The 20,433-nt window shown below is 54.8% G+C and overlaps 1 protein-coding gene and 1 long non-coding RNA gene across 5 annotated transcripts in view; one reads left to right on the top strand and one right to left on the bottom strand.

Moving 5' to 3' along the window:
* Positions 1 to 5,862: 5,862 nt before the first annotated feature.
* On the bottom strand, positions 5,863 to 9,666 carry LOC117977084 (uncharacterized). Its single transcript, XR_004667980.1, has 3 exons — positions 9,615 to 9,666; positions 8,134 to 8,206; positions 5,863 to 6,736 (listed from the first exon to the last, which is right to left on the bottom strand). It is a non-coding gene; the product is annotated as an uncharacterized LOC117977084 (long non-coding RNA).
* A 64-nt stretch (positions 9,667 to 9,730) lies between these two features.
* Positions 9,731 to 20,433, top strand: part of PEPD (peptidase D) — a 141,046-nt gene continuing 130,343 nt past the window's right edge. For 2 of the 4 annotated variants that reach the window (XM_003816195.5, XM_063599545.1), the window contains exons 1-2: positions 9,731 to 9,885; positions 18,823 to 19,006. In XM_003816195.5, the coding sequence (XP_003816243.3) occupies positions 9,869 to 9,885; positions 18,823 to 19,006 (201 nt within the window). In that variant the 5' untranslated portion in view covers positions 9,731 to 9,868. Of the gene's footprint in view, positions 9,993 to 18,822; positions 19,007 to 20,433 lie in introns of all 4 variants that reach the window. The other 2 variants (XR_008621990.2, XM_008969253.4) reach the window with 2 other exon arrangements.

Here is a 20,433-nt window from a genome sequence, read left to right as displayed (position 1 = left end):
TTGGCCTCCCGAAGTGCTGGAATTACAGGCGTGAGCTACCGTGCCCGGTCCCTTCCTTCTTTTCCTTTTCTTTTCTTTCTTACACATATTGCCAAAGCACCTTCCAAAGTAGCTGTTTCCATTTCTCTCCACACAACGCTACAACATTTGATCTCAGCAAGCTTGTACTTGGTGCCAGGCTTGGGTGGGAGTAGGGAGCCCCTGTAGGTCCCATGAGTCCCCTGGCCAGGCCAGTGAGCTTTCCTGCCCGAGCTGTGGGGAGGGCAGAAGGAGTCGGTATCAGAGGGCTTGATAGGCCCTCACTGGGGGAAGAGAGGGAATAAACCAGGCTGGGAAATGGATGCCCAGTGGCCAAGCTTCATCTCAGGAGAGGCAGCCAGTAGGGCCAGCCTGACCTCCAGGCACAAGAGAGGCTGCTTCCTTAGGTGGCTGCCCAGACAACGAACTCCAAACCTGGCTACAAACCACAGGCAGCTGGAGTGTTGGTTAAAAATCCAGGTGCCTGGGCTGGGCAAGGTGGCTCACACCAGTAATCCCAGTGCTTTGAGAGGCCAAGGCAGGAGGATGGCTTGAGCCTAGGAATTCGAGATCAGCCTGCACCCTGGGCAATATAGCAAGACCCCATTTCTACAAAAAAGAAAAATTAAAAATTTGGCTGGGCATGGTGGCACGTGCCAGTGTTCTCAGCTACTTGGGAGGCTGAGGTGGGAGGCTCAGCTACTTGGGAGGCTGAGGTGGGAGGAGTGCTTGAGCCCAGGAGTTGGAGGCTGCAGAGAGCTAGGATCATGCCACTGCACTCTAGCCTGTGTGACAGAGCGAGACCCCATCTCTAAACAATAACAACAAAATCCAGGAGCCTGAGCTGCACTCAAGCCCAGCAAATCAGCATCTCTGGGGGCGGGCTGCATTCCCACCCACCTATCCTTCTAACCGGCAAAGGAGCCTGGCACTTATCGTTCTGCTTTGTGGACTGTCCCCAGAGGATTTGGAGACCCTCAGAAAGTGCCGTTAGTCTTCACATAACAAGCGTCCACTGATGACAGAAGGGACAAAGTCTGTCCTTGGTGCCACATCCAAAGCTAAAAACAGTTTTCTGTGCAGCCAATTCTCCAGCCTGGAGTTCAGGGAACATTCGTAACAATTTCATGAGCTTTTCTCAGCCCAGTTTTGGCCTCCTCTTCCTTTCAAGCAGAGATGGCACCTGCTGGAGATTTTAGGTCTCTTCTGCTCCCAGATCCCTGTGAAGAAAGGCCTGGCTGCTGCCCCAACAGGGCTGGTACTGAGACTCTGAGCAATGAGGGCAGCTGCCTGGCCACACCTGGAAAGGAAAGCTCAGGAAGACCTCGTGCTGGGCAATAGTGGGTCCTGCAGGTGGGCTCGTCTGGGAACTGAGATGGCATCACTTTGGAGGACCTGCAGGTGCAGAGCCCCTGCCCCGGCCTCACCACTGCAGGATGATTTCGGTTCATTTCCCCACAAGCCCTAAAATGCATAGTATGATATCAATCTCTGAGATCTGGAAATAAAATTGTGATTTTTCCCAAAAGCTGTTTGAACTGAATATCCAGAAAGAATGGGGAAAGGAGTGAGACTCCTGTCATTTCATCACGGCATCAGGGAACTTGGCATCTCACTCAGAGACTGTGCGACTCTCTGAACGAGGCACGACAGTGGTACCTATTAATCTTTTCTTTTTCTTTTTCTTTTGAGATGGAGTTTTGCTCTTGTTGCCCAGGCTGGAGTGCAATGGCGCAGTCTCAGCTCACTGCAACCTCCGCCTCCTGGGTTCAAGCAATTCTCCAGCCTCAGCCTCCCATGTAGCTGGGATTACGGGTCCCTGCAGCCTTCTCTGCTCAGAAGCCATGCTGTGCCCCAGGCGGGGGTGGGGAGGTGAAGGTCACACTCTCTCTCCAGGGCCACACAGCAGTGCTGCTTGGACCCTGCATTTTGCAGAGCTCCTTGTGCACACAGCCCCTGCAGGGTCTCCCCCAGCCTTCTCTCTGGGGCAGTAGTCCCAGGATCTCCTCCTTCCGCCCTGTGTTGGTTATAATCATGGTCTAAAATGCTGCTGGATGCAATGGGTAAGACGATCCCTGAGAGAGCTCAGGATGCGGGGGCTGGCTTGGCTGGTCTCTGCTGGACTCACTCGTGGGCCAGCAGTTGGCCTCAGGCTGGATAATCAAGGCTGCCCACGCCTGTGTGTCTGCTGGTTAGCAGGCTGTTGACCAGGCATCTCACCCTCCGGCGAGGGCATCTTCCCATGGTGATGGTAGCAGGGCTTCCAAGAATGGCAAGAAGGTGAGCCTGGTGGAGGAGCACCTTCCAAGCTTTCCTTCTCATTTTCTGAAGTAAGTCACGTGGCCGCCACATTCAAGGGCTGGTGAAATAGATTCTACCTCTAGATGGGAGGGGTTGAACAGCACAAAAGCGGGTTGTGGACGCAGCACGTAGAAGAATTTGAGGTCAATTCTGCAATCTATTACATGTCTCTAATTCCTCTTACAAACCTCCTTGCAGGCTATCTCTTCCCTACATGCAAATCCATGCGCACAAGCAGAGCCCTGTGGCTGAAGCCCCGGACTGGACCAGAGGCCCTGGGTGTAGCGAGGAAGCATCTCCCCTACCCTGGAAGACTTCCTGCTCACCCTTGTTCCTCTCTTTCCCTTTAGCACTGCTGTGTTTGGCTGGACTGCCAGCCTGCTTGCTTGAGGTGGTGTGGCAACCCCAGGTCCCAGCCAGTCCTCTCGAAGGGGCTAAGCACTGGCCCCGTGGGCTTGGGGTTATGGACTCACTCCTTCGGTCAAGGTCGCTCTGTAGCTGAGCAGGGCTACAGTGACCTCACAGGTCATCTCCCCCACCTTCACACCTTGGAGATAAGGATGCTTGTCTCTCCTCACTGCGCCTACCCCTCACATGACCAATGAAATAAGGATAGCACCCCCATGAGCCAGGGGCTGAGCTGAGTGTCTCCTGTGACACTCATCTAATCCTCTCAACAATCCTCCCAGCTGGGACCCATCGTCCCCATTTTACCAATGAGGACGCTGAGGCTCAGAGAGGTTGGGTTATTTTCCCAATGCCACACAGCAAGTAAATAGCAATGCCAGGAATCGGACCTAGATTCCTACATCAAATTCCTAACCACTGTGTCCAGGTTCTCTAATAATAAGTACTGCTAGGAATGATGGCTCATGCCTGTAATCCCAGCACTTTGGAGGCTGAGGTGGAAAGATTGCTTGAGCCCAGGAGTTTGAGACCAGCCTGGGCAACACCGTGAGACCCCATGTCTACAGAAAACATGTTTTAAATTAGCTGGGGGTGGTGATGCACACCTGTAGTCCCAGCTACTTGGGAGGCTTGAGCCCAGGAGGTCGAGGCTGCAGTGAGCAATGATTGTGCCACTGCACTACAGCCTGGGGGACAGTGCAAGACCCTGTCTCAAAAACAAAAAAAGAGCAGTAAGTATCAATAAGGAAAGTGACTACCACCACATTTGCATCATGTTAAACTGCCCCCAAGGGCCTTAGTGTTCAAGTGGTCATCTGACCCCTTGGAACTGCCCTGTCAGGGAGGTAAAGCCCATCCCATCTTCATCTCCAAACGGGGAAAGCGAGGACCAGAGACGTCAAGCTGCTAGGAGTCAAGCCCAGGCTTCTGGCTTTGAAGTCCATGCACTTCTTTCTCCACCACACAGTTTCTATTCGAGCATTTTGTGCTCAGGGATATTTATTTGGCAATGACATGGAGGCAGAGCTAGGTAAGAGCTCCAGAGCCAAGACACTGGAAATAAGCTGGGATGGCGGCACACACCTGTGGTCCCAGCTACTCAGGAGGCTGAGGCTGAAGGATCGCTTGAGCCCAGAAGTTTAAGGTTGAGCTATAATGGTGGCATTGCACTACAGCCTGGGCGACAGAAGGAGACCCTGTCCCCCCATCACTCAAAAAAAGAAAGAAAATTGTGTATCCTGTCCCCCAGCATGTAAATCAAAAATTTAAATTATACCAAACCATCAAACAAGAAACTCACACTTATGCTAAAACGAAAATAGCTGCATTCTAGACATTCTGATTGAAATATTCAGGCTTTTATCCAAGCTAAACTTTTCAAGGTTTTACTTGTGGGGGTGGGTTTTGTGTATCTACCCCCACCTCATCTCACCCCATACACACACATCCCCACCCCCAGCAGAAGCCAAAAGGGACATGATAGGCAAGGTGTGGGCATGAGACTTGGGCACTGCAACCGGCTGTACTGCCCATCAAGCGCTTTGAGTATGCAGGGGGTGAAGCCAGGACGCTGTATCAGTCCCAGTTATGCCCAAGGGCAGAGGTGATGGCAAGGATCTGAGCAGCCGTGCCAGCTGCCATGTCCTGGGGGTAGCCTGGTGGTGCACTCAGCTGCCAGCCTCCCTGCCTCTGCCTGTTTTCTGAGTCTGCCTCTCCTGCAACTGTGCAACTGGACAGCATTTGAATGTATCCCTCTTCTACTTGAGGTGAGACTCAGGAGCTGCTTGCTACAGAAAAATCTTGACGAGTCAGGGCTCAGAATGAGAAGGGACTGCAGCCAAGTAGTTATGCAGGTGAGCAGCAAAAAAGCCACGGGAAGGGAGAGGCTGGAGGAGAGACAAGACATTGAGGAGGAAGTGCAGACAGGGATGGGGTCAGGAGCAATCCCAGTGGATGGAGAGGGAGGAGACACAGGTGATCTCATCTTGATGGTGGCATGGACAGAAGGACTGGCAGGTGCTTTCATGAAATGCTTCTTAAAATGACACCATCCTGGCCAGGTGCAGTGGCTCACGCCTGTAATCCCAGTACTTTGGGAGGCCGAGGCAGGTGGATCACCTGAGATCAGTAGTTTGAGACCAGCCTGGCCAACATGGCAAAACCCCGTCCCTACTAAAAATACAAAAAATTAGCCAGGTGTGGGGGCGGGCACTTGTAATCCCAGCCACTCCGGAGGCTGAGGCAGGAGAATTGCTTAAACCCAGGAGGCAGAAGTTGTGGTGAGCCGAGATTGTACCATCGCACTCCAGCCTGGGTAATAAGAGCAAAACTCCATCTCAAAAAAGAAAAGAAAAGAAAAGAAAAGAAATGACACCATCCTAAAATGACAAGCATCCTTCTTAAAATGACACCCTGAGCAGAGTCCCTAAAAGGAACAGTTGAGGCCAGGCTCAGTGGCTCATGCCTTGCAATCCTGAGCTTTGGGAGACTGAGGCAGGAGGACACCTTGAGGCCAGAAGTTTGAGACAAGCCTGGGTAACATAGTGAGACCCCATCTCTACAAAAAATACAAAATTAAAAATAATTAACTAGGCATGGGGGGGGCACACCTGTAGTCCTAGCTACTCAGGAGGCTGAGGCGGGAGGATTGCTTGAGCCCAGGAGTTTGAGGCTGCAGTGAGCTATGATCACACTACTGCACTCCAGCCTGGGTGACAAAGCAAGGCCCCATTTCTATTTTTTTTTTTAAAAAAAAGGAACAATTGTGAATGCCAGCAGACACCCACTGTCTAGTCAGTGACATTCAGTCACTTGGAGCTGGGCACAAGGACAGTCCATCCCCCTGGAGGGTTGCTCTTCAGGTCACAAGGTATAGGACCAAATCCCCCTACTCTGGGACTTTGCACTCATATCTTTATATGAAATTAGAAATTTCATCCTTTTTTTAAATCAAGATCTTGATATGGGATAATAAAATTACCAATGAATGGCCCTGCACAACATGGGAAATGTAATAAAAGGTGAAGGCAATAAAAGGTGAAGCTTCCAGCCACTCTGCGGTGATACCCACTCGTAAGAAATAAAAGTAATTATCACCTGCCCAACCTGGTCGGCTCACTCTGCGTGTGCTGAAGAAAACCATTTCAGAACTTTATTTCTTATATTGAATGTCGATAATTGGATGTATTTATAAGTCTCTCTGGAAGAAAACAGCTTGTGATTTCAAGATGGGAAAACAGTCTTCCAAACAGTGAGAAACAATATATTCCCCATTTCCACACACAAAAAAGAGCTGTTTCCTTCCATGTTTTCAGGTGCTGTTGGAATGATTTGCCTTTCCGAAGCCACCGTTCCATTTCTCATCTTGAATTGCCTCGTAGACCCCAGCAAAGCACTCAGCAGGGACCACTTCATCTGAGGTGGTGATGGGGGCTTCCTTGGGAAGGCCCCTCAGTTCTGCCTGCCTCTTTTCTACAGGAAGATAGATGCCCAGGTGGGCTGGGCTGGGGGAGAAAGGAGAGGAGGAGTAGAACGTGATGTGGGGGCTCCTGTGAGGAGGGGGGTTGATGGATGATGGTGACAGCTGGGGTGTAGGCCTGGAGGAAGGAGCAGGCCACACAGGCCTCTGGAGTGGGAGAGCTGTGGCTACCTCTGCAGGCCCTGCAAAGGCCCAAGGCTGGGATCTGCCAGAACCAGGATGGAGAGACGGTCTCCTGGGTATTCCACGCCCATCACGCTCCTTGCTTTCCCACTTGGGAAGACATTGGGTTGCCATATGCCACCCTGCCCCTATCTCACACCCACAGTCCCCTCTATTCTTCCTCTTCTGTTTATTTGGTGCTGGCTTTCTGCATCCAGTCTTCTATTCTCAGCAAAAGCAAACAATCGCAAAACACCCAAATGCCATCTTGTGTAGGGCTTTGACCATCTGAAGCTGGCGGCCCCGTGCAGTGGCTTTATTGGCTCTTATTGGCTCTTTTCAGTTCTCTCTGCTAATCCTCCTGAGCTCCTGCTGGAGAGAGGGGTTTGGATCAGCAGCTTGCAGCTCAGAATCCCCCAGGATCTCCCCATTAGCCAAAAGCAGAACCCTCGAAGCCCCGTTCTGAGGCCCTCCCAGATGGTGGACTCCCCAGGGACAGTGTGGAGGGCTCTTCTACCTTTGTCCCCAGACCAAAGATCCTCTAGGCAAGGGCAGGGTCTGGATCCCTGGCCCTCACAGCATGGCCAGTCCTGGAGTGGCACCGTGGGCAACAACTGGGCGGTGCGGGGCAGAACCAGCATCCAGGCTACCTCCAGTGCAGTCCCACAGAGCCTCTGGTAGACCAGTGCCCTCAATCCACAGCAGAAGATGGACAGGGCTCTTCCCGGGGACCTCCCCTTCACGGCCCAAGGGTGGCTCATGAGTCAGAGCCTAGCAGGCTGCCACATCTGGACCTGCCGTCTCCAGGCAGCCAGCTGTCAGCAGCGTCCACGGAGTTGCAAGAGTGGGGGCTAGATTGTGGGGAATGGGTGGAGGAGGGAAACCTGGCTGGACACAGTTTCCCGGGACACAAGAGGTGTCTTCCCAGGGTGAAGCTTCTTTTGCAAGGCCTGACGGGAGTGGGGGGGCCCTTCTGGAGAATAATGCTATGCTGGCTACTGGGCTACCAGGCTGACCAAGTGCAGACACCTACCAGCCACCTGTAGGGCTTGACGAGAGGACACTGTTTCAGCCAAGGGCCTGTGACCTCGGAGGCAATGCCGCATGAGAGTGCTGCCTGGCGCGCTGCCTTGGCTGATTTACACACTCCCACTTCGACTCTCTAAAATCAATCTTCCCCCAATTGCCTCCTGGCTCCAGCAACATCCTGGATCTGCCCTGCATGAGTAACTAAACGGTCTTCTCTCATATTCTGGGCGGCTTCTGGAGCCCCTGCCACAGCCTCTGATGGGGAGGGGTGAGGGGTGAGGGGCAGCCCTGCCGGAGCCCCTGATGGGGAGGGGAGAGGGCAGGGGACCTGGGTGGGCAGGGGTCATGGGCAGTGCCTCCATATTACTGTCCACAAACAAGGGAGCTCCACTCAGTTGGTGGGTGCCTTCCTCCTATTATTTTGTGAGTGTTTGGGATATTGACTTCTTTTTCATATTAGTAAGCACACAGAGCTGGCAGCTGGCTTAATTTTGACATATTTTATGTCAAAAGAAATGGTGGGGGGCAGGTGCAATGAATGAGCCGGGGGGTATGTTTTCCTCCCTTGAAGGCTCATGGAAAGCTCATTCTGCTCACCCTTTGTTATTATATATTTTTTAAAGTGCCACTTACTAGGGAGTTGAGTTTCTTAAGCTGAAGGCGGACCTACTGCTTAACTAGGGGTGTTAGAAGTTCTCAGGGGCCCCTAGGCCAGGCAGTGGGGTGTGAATCCTTACCTCTGTTCTTCCTGGAAACTGGCAAGAGGGTGGAGAGAGCTCCTCTTGGACCTTGCCTGGAGGTCAGGGACCCCTGCAAATTGCCCATGTGTTGTGGGAAGGGGTAGAAGGGATGAGGCCCCCCACTCTTCCATTAGCTCTGGTTTTCCTTATCTGAGTCCGGGAGGTGGGAGGGGCTGTCTGGAGGGGCCACATTCCTCCTGGCAGCTTTGGCCTCTGGCTGTGCCTGCAGGTTTGAGTGTCAAACCCTCTAGCAGCCCCGTGAGGTGGCCCCATTAGCTCTCTCCTGACAGATGAGGACAGCAGGGATGGTACTGGGCTTCCAGGTAACTGTGCCACGTGCCCTTCACTACCCTGCTTATGGCTGGCTCCCTTGCTCCTATTTAAGGGGCCTATTCTCCTCCCTGCTTCATGGGGACAAACAGAAGCTGCTTCTCCAGTCATAGCCCCTGGCTCCCACCAGCCTGGCCACGGTGACCCACATCCTTGTTTCGATAAAGAAACAAGAAGCATCCCCCAACCCACAACCTTTGATCAGAAGCCACTTCCAGCTGTGGGACAGCTGCAGGCTGGGGTTGGGAGCCCCACAGGCCTATCCTGGGCCACCCATCCACCTGTCCACACACATCTGTACACCACACACATCTGTACACCCTGGGGGCCAGGGACGCCCTCCCCCAACAGTGTGGGGCCCCCTTCCTTCACAGGGGCAGTGAGGTCACTCCTCAGGGTATGGCTTCATGAGCTCAGCCCCTGTGTGAGCACTCTCTGGCCTCAGTTTCCTCATCTGTAAAATAGACTTAAAGATAGTCTCGACCTCATAGGGCTGTGGTGAGGTTTCTATGAGCTCACATGTGCAACGCATTTGGGCCGTGCTTGTAATGCCCTGACTCTGTTGGCAGTAGGGAGGGCAGCGTCTGCTGCAGGGTCCCTACCCCTTCTCTGCAGGACTCTGCACCCAGTACCAGTGCCCAGTGGGGCAGAGGAGTAAGCCTTCTGGCAGACTCTCCCTCCTAAACCCTTCTCGGCTGTGCCCACTTCTCGCCTGCCCTCCTCCCTGGCTTCCCTTTCTCCAGCTTCTCCATTCTGCAGCCCAGGAAACCTAGAAAAGATCCTACCAGACTTAACTCATAGGCCCCACAGTGGAGGCCCCGCAGGGTCTGGCCCTTGCTTCCCTTAGGCTGCCCCTCTCTCGCGCACATTCTCCTGGACGCTGCACATTTAGAGTCCTCCAGTTGCCCCACGGCCTTTGCTCAAACCCTTTCCGTTCTTAAACAAAAATCGCCACCTCTGCCCCGACCCTAGCCTGGGTCAGTCTCCCTCCTCTCCTCCCACGTGGTTTCTTTATTCCTATGTGTTCTTCTCCCGGGTGGGCTGGTACGCCAGATGCGGGGACTGAACCAGAATCAAGATGTCCTCTGCTTCAGGACCTCCCTCCCACCACGAAAAGGCTGCAGATGCTGCCCGCTAACCCGACCTACTGTCTGCAGCCGGCAGCCCGCTCATTTATCCTGGCCGAGCTCTTGGGCCCCGCCTCTCCAGGAGCCCCGCCCCATCGGGGCTCCACCCTTCCCCAGGTACCGCCCCTTCCCGTCCCGTGGAATTTGGCTCTGGAGGAGGTGGGTCAAGGACTCCATGCTCCGCCCCCTGCCCCGCCCTTACCCCGCCCCATGCATTGGCACCCGGAGGGGCTCAGCTGACGCCGCACTTCACGTGACGCCGGTGCCGGGCGAACATGGCGGCGGCCACCGGGTGAGTGCTGTGCCTCCCTCGCTCTTTCCCGCTGGCGTGGAGAGGGGCATGGGTGTCCCGGCCGGACCGCGGGTGAGAGCCTCAGCCGGGGTCGCTGAATGCCGCGGGTAGGCGCCTCTTCCCGTCAGCCCAGAGTCCGAGCGCCGGTCGGCGAGCTGCACGCTCCGAGTCAGGGTCAGCGCGGGGGCCGCAGCTCCTCTCCTCCCTCCTGGCTGGCTCCGGCCCCACCTGCCCGCGTCTGGCGGCCCCACCGTGTGCGGCTGCGGTGGGGGCTGGGGTCGACACGCATGTTCGCTGCCAAGACCCCCGGGTAGGAGGGCGGCGTTGCGAGGACCCCAGGGACCCGGGCGCTTCCCGGAGGAGGCGGTATTCGGACGGACTTGGAATTCCCTTTTCCCAGCAGGGCACTTCCCCATTTCTTTCAGGGGCCAAATGTCACCCCCTCAGGGAATCCTTCTCTAACCACCTATCCCACTTTTTGTGCCCTCATCATCACCTGATAAACTATATAGAGCATTGTTTGTACTTGTTCTTTATCTTCTCTGCATTTAGAGTGCAAGGGCAGGTATGTTACCTGCTTCTCACTAGCCCGGTGCCTTGCACACAGTAGGTGCTCCATACTGGGCTAAATGAAAGAAAGCTGAGTGGTCGTAGTGGGAGGAAGGGTGGACAGATGGGTTCACCAGAGCGTTGGGCGGAATCTCCCAGATAGGGAGCATCTGAGCCCAGGGTAAGGGACAAAGGTTGAGAGTTCAGAGTGTTCTGGGGACAGGGGTGCATGCCTGGGGCTGGTTGGAAGGTGTGGTGTTCCAGGTGGCGGCTTCAGACTTTGCCCTGATGGGCTGGAAGGGTTTTGTTACAAGCTGCTTGATCTGTTTTTTAAAGATTAGGCTCCCCTGAGCTATGTGTGAGTTCAGTGGGAGAAGGTGTGGTTCTGGTGGTACAGTGGGGTAGGGGGGCATGGTGTAGGAGGGAGCAGTATTCCAGATGCCAGGTTGGAAACTGAGGTCAGAATGGGGGATCTAGTGGACTGAATGCATCTCTCTTTTTAAGATGCAGGGAAAATGACAACAGAAAGTGGGTTCTAAGTTGGCCCCCAAGGTTGAGGGAGCTTAGAGCATACAAATCAAACATTTTGTGGGCACCTGCTATATTCCAGGAATAGCAGTGGGTCTTCCCTTAAGGTACTAACAGGCCACTGGAGCAGATGGACACATGGGACTCTGTCATCCATCTGCTTGCCATGTGGTCTTGCCATTTGCAAAGGAGGAGCATGGACTCTGAGCTCAGGTAAAGTGTGGGAAGGCTTCACTCCCTGGGTGACTTTTGTGCTAGTCCTTCAGCAATGAGACTCCCTTCAGGTAGAGAACAGTGCAGACAAAGTCTCAGATGGGTGTCAAGGAACTCAGGGTCAGATCCTTGAATCCAGCCTGTGACCCTTTTAAAGGGTAGACTGAGCAGGCTGGTGCCCAGCTGTGGGTGTGCTGTCTCTCTGGTTAGGCTGGCTCGGTGCTCACAGGGAGTGCCAGGGGTTGCATTTGGGTTCAGGATTCCAAGCTGGCCTGAGACCTGCTGCTCTCCTGAAGGAACCAAGCTGATGTCTGGATGGGAGCAAGTCTGGAACTGACTGGATCCTGGAATGAGAGCTTTTCTTTTTCTCTTTCTTTTTTTTTTTTTTGAGACGTAGTTTTGCTCTTGTTGCCCAGGCTGGAGTGCAATGGCATGATGGCTCACTGCAACCTCCACCTCCCAGGTTCAAGCGAGTCTTCTGCCTCAGCCTCCCGAGTAGCCGGAATTACAGGCGTGTGCCACCACACTCAGCTAATTTTTTGTATTTTTAGTGGAGATGGGGTTTCACCATGTTGGCCAGACTGGTCTCGAACTCCTGACCTCAGGTGATCCACCCGCCTCCGCCTCCCAAAGTGCTAGGATTACAGGTGTGAGCCACCGTGCCTGGCCCCAGAATGAGAGCTTTTCTAGCAGACCCGATTCTCTGGGCCACCACACAGGGTGGGTGAGGGAGGCAAAACAGAGTGGCAGGTCTTAAGAGAGGTCTGCTATTGAGAGGGTGTGGGAGCTTCCAGAGCCTGGCAGTCTCCTTGGGAAGAGCCATCCCAGTCTGGTTTGGGGCTTTCCCATGTACTTTGAGCCTGAGGTTGACCCCAGTGGCTTCCTTTAGAGCAGAATGATTAAGTGTGTTTCCCGCAAAGCTCAGCTCCTAGCCGCACTCACAGAACAGATCATAGAGTCAGGCATGACGAGGCATGATGCCAGCAAGTCACGGCCATTGCCGTGGGCTTACTGGGAGTTGGGTTTGGTTGTCTGTAGAATCCTACCAGAGCCTGGGACAGAGGGGGTCCATGAGAGTTCCAGGTGACTGGGGTGTGCCCCATATGATTTGGGGAGTAGGGGAAGCCCTAAACTAGCATCTCAGATTTAATTTGAAACTCAAGAATCTTCTCTGAATGCATCTCTCTTTTTAAGATGTGGGGTGTTTCAGGGTTGATCCTACTTTCTCTTGCTAGCCTTGTTGTAGGCTTCAGGTTGAGACAGAGTGCTCTGAGGTCACCTCCCATCGCCTCATGGAGAGGGGTCCCTATCCCATGGCACTTGGTGGCACTGCTGCTGTCTCCTTAAGCAATGCTTTGAGCTTTCCACAGACAGGATTGATAATTTGAAATCTGTCAGCTCCAGCCAGACCTGTCTGCATCTGCTCCCCCACATGGCTTTTTCCATTCCCTTCTTCCCTTGCACACTCACCCAACTAGCCCTGGAATGTTCTTGTCCTCTATATGATTGTTCACATATTTGCAGGCCCAGCTCAGATGGTTCCCTTTCCCAGAAGCCTTTCCCAGCCCTTGGGTAAAGGCTTAGTGCTCAGAACTCCAGAACACTCAGTTTTCTCCCCAGCAGTACACATTTCCACGTCTGCCCATTGTGGGTTAGGAGTTGCTTCCCTTCATGCCTCTCCTAGCATCCTTAGAACCCAGGGGTTCTGTTGTATCCACAGGGCCAGTCTGTGGCTGCCCTGTGATTGGTGCTTGGTGAAATGAATGAAAAGGGGATTTACTCTAAATTAGTCCAGCATCACATCCTGCTTTCCTGGGAGACTCCCAGTGATTGAGGGAAGGAGTCATGGTGGGGAATGGGGACAGAATTCCGAGGAGTAGGATGAAGAAATAGCCTTAATTCTTTAACTGAGTGGCTCCCAGGAGCTGTTGCAGAGCCAGAAAGAGGCAACAGGTGAACTGCCCTGGGCGTGTACCCCTGTTGAGCCGTAGGTTACACTGGAGTCAGCATTCTTCTGGAGAGTCTTCTGCAGAACTCACATTCTGGGTCAAGAGCCCAACCCCACAATGTGAACCTTGTGCTCCAGGAGCAGAAGACTCAGGCCGACTGGGGGCTAGGGACGGGTGGGCCTATGGGAGGCAGGCTGGCCACTGAGTATCCCTATGCCTTCCCTGGCTCTTCCCCAGGTCCTGACTCCACACAGCTGTCTCTTGATTTCTGTGTATGCTTGGCACCCCGATCCTCCCCAGGAGACAGAGGTGCAAGGTGGAGGTTGCTGGCCAGTTGCCTCGAGGTCCTGTTCAGCCGTGGCGACCCTCTCCAGCCTGGCGCTTACGGTCTGGTGCCCAGTGGGCTGCCTGAGCATCTGTCTGGTGCCTGGCCCCACGCTGGAGGCTGAGGGGAGGAGGTGGCTGGTCCTTGGCTGGCCTCTCCTAATGGGAACTTAGCGGTGTGACCCTGTCTAGAAGTGGCTCCACATTTCATTTTTTTTTTTTTTTTTTGAGAGAGAGTCTCGCACTGGAGTGCAATGGCGCGATCTCGGCTCACTGCAACCTCCGCCTCCCGGGTTCAAGTGGTTCTCCTGCCTCAGCCTCCCGAGTAGCTGGGATTACAGGTGCCCACTACCATGCCTGGCTAATTTTTTTGTATTTTTAATAGAGATGGGGTTTCATTATGTTGGCCAGGCTGGTCTTGAACTCCTGACCTCATGACCCACCCACTTCAGCCTCCCAAAGTGCTGGTATTACAGGCGTGAGCCACCGCACCTGGCCAGTGGCTCCACATTCTAGTGCAGAGATCTTTCCTTGTCTGTGCGGTAGACCCCACGGGCATCAGTGAAACCTACGTACCATTCTCGGCATCAGGTTTTTTTTTGTTTTTTGTTTTTTGTTTTTTTTGAAACGGAGTCTTGCTCTTTCACCCAGGCTGGAGTGCAGTGGCTTGATCTTGGCTCACTGCAACCTCCGCCTCCCAGGTTCAAGTGATTCTCCTGCCTCAGCCTCCCGAGTGGCTGGGATTATAGGTGTGTGCCACTATGCCCAGCTAATTTTTGTATTTTTAGTAGACACAGGGTCTCACCATGTTGGCCAGGTGGTATCGAACTCCTGACCTCAGGTGATCCGCCCATGTTGGCCTCCTAAAATGTTGCAATTATAGGCATGAGCCACCACACCTGGCTGGCATAATGTTTTTAAATGTATGAAATAAGTACATAATATTGCAAAAGTAAAACCCAATTATATGGAAATACAGGTATCAAAATGTTACATAAATTTGAGACAGGGTCTCGCCCTGTCCCCCAGGCTGGAGTGTAGTGTTGCCATCTCGGCTCACTGTAGTCTCCGCCTCCAGTGCTCAAGCGTTCCTCCTGCCTTAGCCTCCCGGGTAGCTGGGACCACATGCACAAGCCACCATTCCTGACTAATTTTTGTGTTTTTGGTAGAGATGGGGTTTTGCCATGTTGCCCATTCTGGTCTCAAATTCCTGCCTCCCGCAGTGCTGGGATGATAGGCATGAGCCACTGCGCCTGGCCCAACTACTTTAACTTTGAAGTTGTGAGGAGCAAAAGTGATATTTTGAGATACTGGAAGAGCAATAACATGATATTAAAATACCTTTGATTTTTGTTGGTGACAGATTAACATGCATTGCTGACCCTGAGTAGTTTGTTGCTTATGTTAATAACTGAAGAAAATGTAAATTCGAATTGGAGGTTAGAGAAAATAAAGGTATAGCTTTTTCCCATCTAGTAGATGGAGCCCCTGAATTTGAGGATGAATCCTTGGGGGTCCCTAGGCCTTAGGTCAGAGCCCTGCACGTGGCTGTTGAGGAGAGGGTGTCCCAGTACTGATATGGGGGTGTGGGTTGTGTGGAGACAGAGACGGCTTGCAGGGGCAGTGGCATCATACCCTCCTTGAGGGCTGGCCTCAGTCTTGGTCACTCCGTTCTTGGTCCCGGGCTGCTTACTGGGTCTTGGTTGTTGCCAGGGCAGCGGGGGTCCTGGTCTCTGGGGCTCAGAGACTTGTTCTGTGGGTCTCTGAGGCCCTGGAGCTCTTGTGCCTTGTCTGTCTGCAGCAAAGCATGGCTTATTTACCCTGGGACCTGGGGATGATAATGGCTTTTGCCTTTTAAATTCTGGGTGCCAGTTAACAAAAGCTGCAGCAGAAACCTGTTAAAGATGTTTTATTGGTGCTACATTTGCCGAATTTGCAGGAAGAATTCGTCTGTGTTGACTCTGAGCCTGACAGTCTCTCTGGGGGCTGGGTTTATGCCATGGGAAATCAAAGGGCATGTCTCTATAAAACTTTATTACTTGGTGTCCTGTAATTAATGACTGTAGCATATTGCCTTGCCTCGTGGCTCAGGCTAGCCCTTCTTATGCCCAGAGCCCTGCACAGGGTGGGTTCTGTTCTGGCGGAGCCCCATGGAGAAATAAGCATGGTTGTAGATTTTCTTTGCAGTGGCAGCTGAGTGTTCAAGGAGAAGGTGGCTTATCAAGTTTTCTGCTCAGCCCTTGGGATCCCAGTCTGGGTGCCCTGAGAAATTTGTCTCTCAGAAGGTTCTGAACAAGGGGAAGGCCAGCCCTTCTGTGAGCATTACAGGTGGGGGCATGGTGTCAGGCCATGGGGAGCCAGCACCTGTTATGATTAAGGAGCGTGGCCAGGCAGGGAGAGGGGAGTGTGGGAGAGGTGGGCTGGGCTGGGCTATGCAGGTTGGTGGCTGAGGATGGGCATTTTCGGCCGGTCATGCTATTCGACGACTGTGGCTGAGGCTGTCCATAGCAGGGTCTCGGTGTCATTGCCCCTATGCTGTTGGGGATTCTGCAGAGACAAGTTTTGCCTCTGTGCCCATCCCACCATGGGCTTTCCTGAGTGAAGGGAAAGGGCGTGGGAGGCCATGGGGGATATCCGAGCACAAGGTGCTGGTGACTGCACTTTTAGCTCCTGACAGCATGGCCATCTGGGATGTGGTCATGTTTACAAACTCTCACCGACTTCCCTCTGCCCTTTCATCCCAATGGCTGAGCGTGGCAGAAAAGCAGCCCCAGCCCAGAGGAAGCTCTGGCCGCTGGTGTCCACCCAGCCGCCTGCTCACCCTCCTGGGAGGGTAGGAAGGGCACGTGGGGGAGCGGGCGGGGGCTCTAGTCATGTCAGCATGTGCGGCTGCTTCTGACCCTCCACCCTTCCTGGTCAGGCTGGGACTCCAGGGCTGCTTCCTGCCCTGCTGCGGCTGATGTGGCATCTTCTCATCCCACAGCTGTGTGTGGCCCCGTGTGTCATTCAGCAGATATGTGTTGAGCGTTTGCTGTGTGTTAGGCAAGGCGCCAGGCGAGGGCACGGCAGTGACCGAGGCAACCTGGAGCTCCATCTCCCAGTGTTTCCACCCGAGGCGGCGGGCCGGAGAACACCAGGAAGCACCAGGCAGCACCCGCTGCGTTTAGGTTGGAAGGTGCTGAGTGCTGAGTGTTGTGTTAGCCAGGGACCTGGCCCCACATTAGGAGTTTACTCCAGGGGGCCGCTAAGGAGAGTTGAGAGAGGGGACGATACGCAGAGCTGTGCGAACGTTAAGGGAAGGCAGGCACATGAGGCTAGGGGCAGGAGGAGAGGGAGGAAGACAGTGGAAAGAAGAGTGGGGAACCTGGTCAGAAACCCAGCAGGGGCTGTGCTGTGGGGCAGGGCGCTGTCATCAGAGCAGTGGCCCTGGATGGAGGGGTGCTCCCAGCCATTTAGTTCCAGGGTCCCCAGGGAGGGAGCCAGGGGAGTGGATCCACTGTCTTCCTCCCTGTCCTCCTGACCCCAGCCTCATGTGCCTGTCGTTGGCTCAGTGCGCCTGGAGACAGGAGGCAGCGTGCATGCTGAGGAGGTCGGGTAGGTCGGCCTCTGGGCACAGTGCAGGGGGGTGTATCTGGAGGGCAAGTGGGGAAACCTCAGGCCAGGGACTAGTAGGGGATCGGGCAAGGAGAAGAGTTGCAGGTTCAAAGAGGGAGGCCAGGGAAGACCATCCGGAAAAGGTCGTATTGGAGCCAAGATGTGCAGGAGGTGTGACCTGCTCATGTGACCCTGGCAGGAGGGTCAGGGCCTCTGAGGGTCCCATGTGAGGTGAGTGTGAGGTGCCCCAGGCCACTTCACCGTGCTGTGCTGTGAGGGCTGGTTTCATCCGCAGCTTCACTGCAGTCCCCAGGCAGAGCTCTCTCCTCGCACCAGCTCTGGGATGTCCCTGCCTCCTTGACCTCCGTGCCCACCCACTGCCCCCTGGCTGGAGAGCCTGCAGGGGCTCCCTCCTGCACACCCTGCCCCTGCTTACTCCTCCTCCACCTCATCCCCATTATCTCTCCACACCCGGCCTCCAGCCTGCTTGCTGGGACCACCATCCGTTTATTCATTCATTCCATAGATACCGACACCTGCTCTGTCCCTGCCCTCAGGGAGCTTACATGTTACCTGGAGGGCCAGCAAACAAATAAATGAAGAGTGATGGGGGCTCTAGAGAGACACGAAGAGAGCTGGGGGATGGGGTGGGTAGGAAAGGGGCATTTCTGCAGAGGCTGGGTAAAAGGGCATGGGATGCCCTTGGGAAGAGCATTCCCCACAGGGCGCTGCAGCGGCAAAGGCTGGAGTGTTCTGGGGGTTTAGGGAAGAGCGAGGATGCCTGTGCCGCAGCAGAGGAAGCCAAGGGTGAACTGGGGGTCTGGATCCCTTGTGGCTGGGGAGTGAAGTCTGCACTCAGAGAAGCCAGCTGGCACGGGGTTGGGCAGGGAGTGTGTGCTGGGATTGGCATTTTGAAAGGGCCCTTCTGGCAGAAGGTGCAGACCAGGCCACGGGGAAGTTGCGGCCAAGAGCGCCGTTGAGAGTTGCCTGCAGTTGTCCAGACGGGACATGGGGAGGTGGCCCTGGGGATGGGGATGTGCAATGAGGGTAGACCTTGCTGGTGGCCAGGAGGTGGGATGAGATAGGAGGCCAGGATGGCCTTTGGGACTGTCCAGGTGCAGGTGCTTTGTGTCGGGGGAGGCTGGGGAGGAGCGACTTTGGTTCAGGTGCATCTTCTGCCTGCTGAGGGTGGCTGATGGGTCTGTGAGTCTGGAGCTGGACATCATCAGTCTGCAGATGCAGATGGTCCTTTGAGCTGAAGGACTGGGTAAGCTCAGCTGAGCTGAGGGAGGGAGCCAGTTAGGGAAGAGGCCCCAGGGTTGGGCCAAGCTGGCCTCTAGCAGGGAGGTTGAGCCGGGAGCCAGGGGCCTGGCTGGTAGGGAGTCTGGACCGGCTGCTGTTGGAGAAGGTTTCCGCAGAGAGAGTGGCCCCCAGGGTCATGGGCAGGCACCAAGTGGCCAGTGAGGACTGGGGACCTGCTGCAGATTCGGGAGCGTAGGGTCACTGTGGCCTGCTGGGCAGTTGGTTGGGGGGCAGAGGAGCAGGGGGGTGGAGTCAGGACAGCATGGGTGGTGGAGGGGAGACAAGCCCCTGTGGTCCTCAGGGGGATCAGTGAGGGGCTGTTTCTGGGTCATAAGTAGGTGGAGCTTGGGCAGCTTGCCCCGTGCTGATGGGGGTCCCACGGCAGGCTCGGGCCTCCGGTCACCCCGACCTCAGGTGTGGGCATGCTTGGAGATGCTAACGGAGGCCTGTGTGGCGGTGTGTGCTCTTGCCTCTGCAGACCCTCGTTTTGGCTGGGGAATGAAACCCTGAAAGTGCCGTTGGCGCTCTTTGCCTTGAACCGGCAGCGCCTGTGTGAGCGGCTGCGGAAGAACCCTGCTGTGCAGGCCGGCTCCATCGTGGTCCTGCAGGGCGGGGAGGAGACTCAGCGCTACTGCACCGACACCGGGGTCCTCTTCCGCCAGGTGAGCCTCCCCCCTTGGCCACAAGTGAGCAGGTGTGTGATGGTGCTGCTGTCCTGAGCAGGAGTTGGAGGCCCCAGCTTGGCCAGTGCTGCCCCTTGTGGCCCTCCCTGAGCCTCTGTTTCCTCGCCTGGGAAGTGGTCCAGGGGCTCCTTGAAGATGTAGAACTTGAAGATGTGGGGCAGCGGGTGGCCCAGCTGCAGGAAACCAGCCTGGCCATGGTGGCCATAGCTGAGAGTCACTGGCAGCACTCAGTCCCCAGGCACAGGAACATGAGGACACCCACCCAGGAAGACTGTGAGGCTCTGAGCTGGGCCCACTTTCACACATCTTAGCATTACACCCATTTTGCAGATGAGAAAACTGAGGCTCAGAGGGGAAATGACTTGCCAAGAGGTGGAGCTGGGATTAGAACTTTGTCTTCCAACTCTAAATCTAGTGCTGTTTTCTCCCCGCTGCCATGCCCAGAGCTGGAGCCTGACCACAGCAGGAACTTCAGAACCTCTCTGGGACAGGCAGAGCCTAGGGAATGTGTCCATGCAGCATTCTGGCAAGAGGAGAGATGGGAATGCGAAGGGGAGCCGAGTGTGGAGAGGATATGGGAAGGCGTGGCTTCCCTAGCTGGACCCTGTCGCCCCAGCAGGCCACAGATGGGCTGAGACCCATTGCTGAGCGACCGCAGACTGTGTTTTTTCTTTACTAAAAGCACCTCCTGCCTGAAGGGTCCCGTCTCTCCACTCCATTGTTCGCGCAGCTGCAAGCCTGCAATCCCATGGCTGTGAGAAACATGGAGGTCTAAATAAGTTTTCTCTGGCTAGTCTTGATGCTTCTCCAGGTTTAAATATTCTGCGGCTTAAAAACCGATTTCCTAAATTCAGCTGTTGGCTCCCTTTCTGATGGTATGCAAGGCTAATTTTGGAAGAGATCCTCCTCCACCATACCTTTATGACGTCCTTTTAGCGCAGCATTCATCCCTAAACACAAGTCATCAGCCGTCCCGGGGGTGGGAGAGGGAAGTAAGAAGTCTTAAATGGAGGAATCCATTTCCGTGCAGATATCCGGCCTGGGCATCGGAATCCGGGGGGCGTCTTGCCTGCCTGCACGTGGCAGAGAGGCAGGGCTGAGCTGGACGTGTGGTGCTGCTGGACGCCCTGTTGTGGGCCCGGGGGTGGGGATACAGGTGGGCTCGGGCACATGCCTGACACCCACAGCATCAGGGAGGACTCCCAGCAGGGTAGAGGAGCTGCCAGGCTGCCCCCTGCCAAGCTACGGGAGGATGAGCTGGGGAATCGAGTGCTGAGGGGAAGGGATGTCTGGGGCTGGGGTCAGTTACAGGAGGCTGTCAGTCTGAGCTGGCTCTCTAGGGTGCTGTGATGCAGCCACCGGTCCCTCCTTGCACCTCATGTTCCACTGGCTAACAATAGTTCTTG

The sequence above is a fragment of the Pan paniscus genome, chromosome 20, assembly GCF_029289425.2.
Source record: "Pan paniscus chromosome 20, NHGRI_mPanPan1-v2.0_pri, whole genome shotgun sequence".
Lineage (NCBI taxonomy): Eukaryota > Metazoa > Chordata > Mammalia > Primates > Hominidae > Pan > Pan paniscus.
Note: the sequence above shows the minus strand (reverse complement) of the source record. Positions and strands in the feature narration are given on the sequence as shown.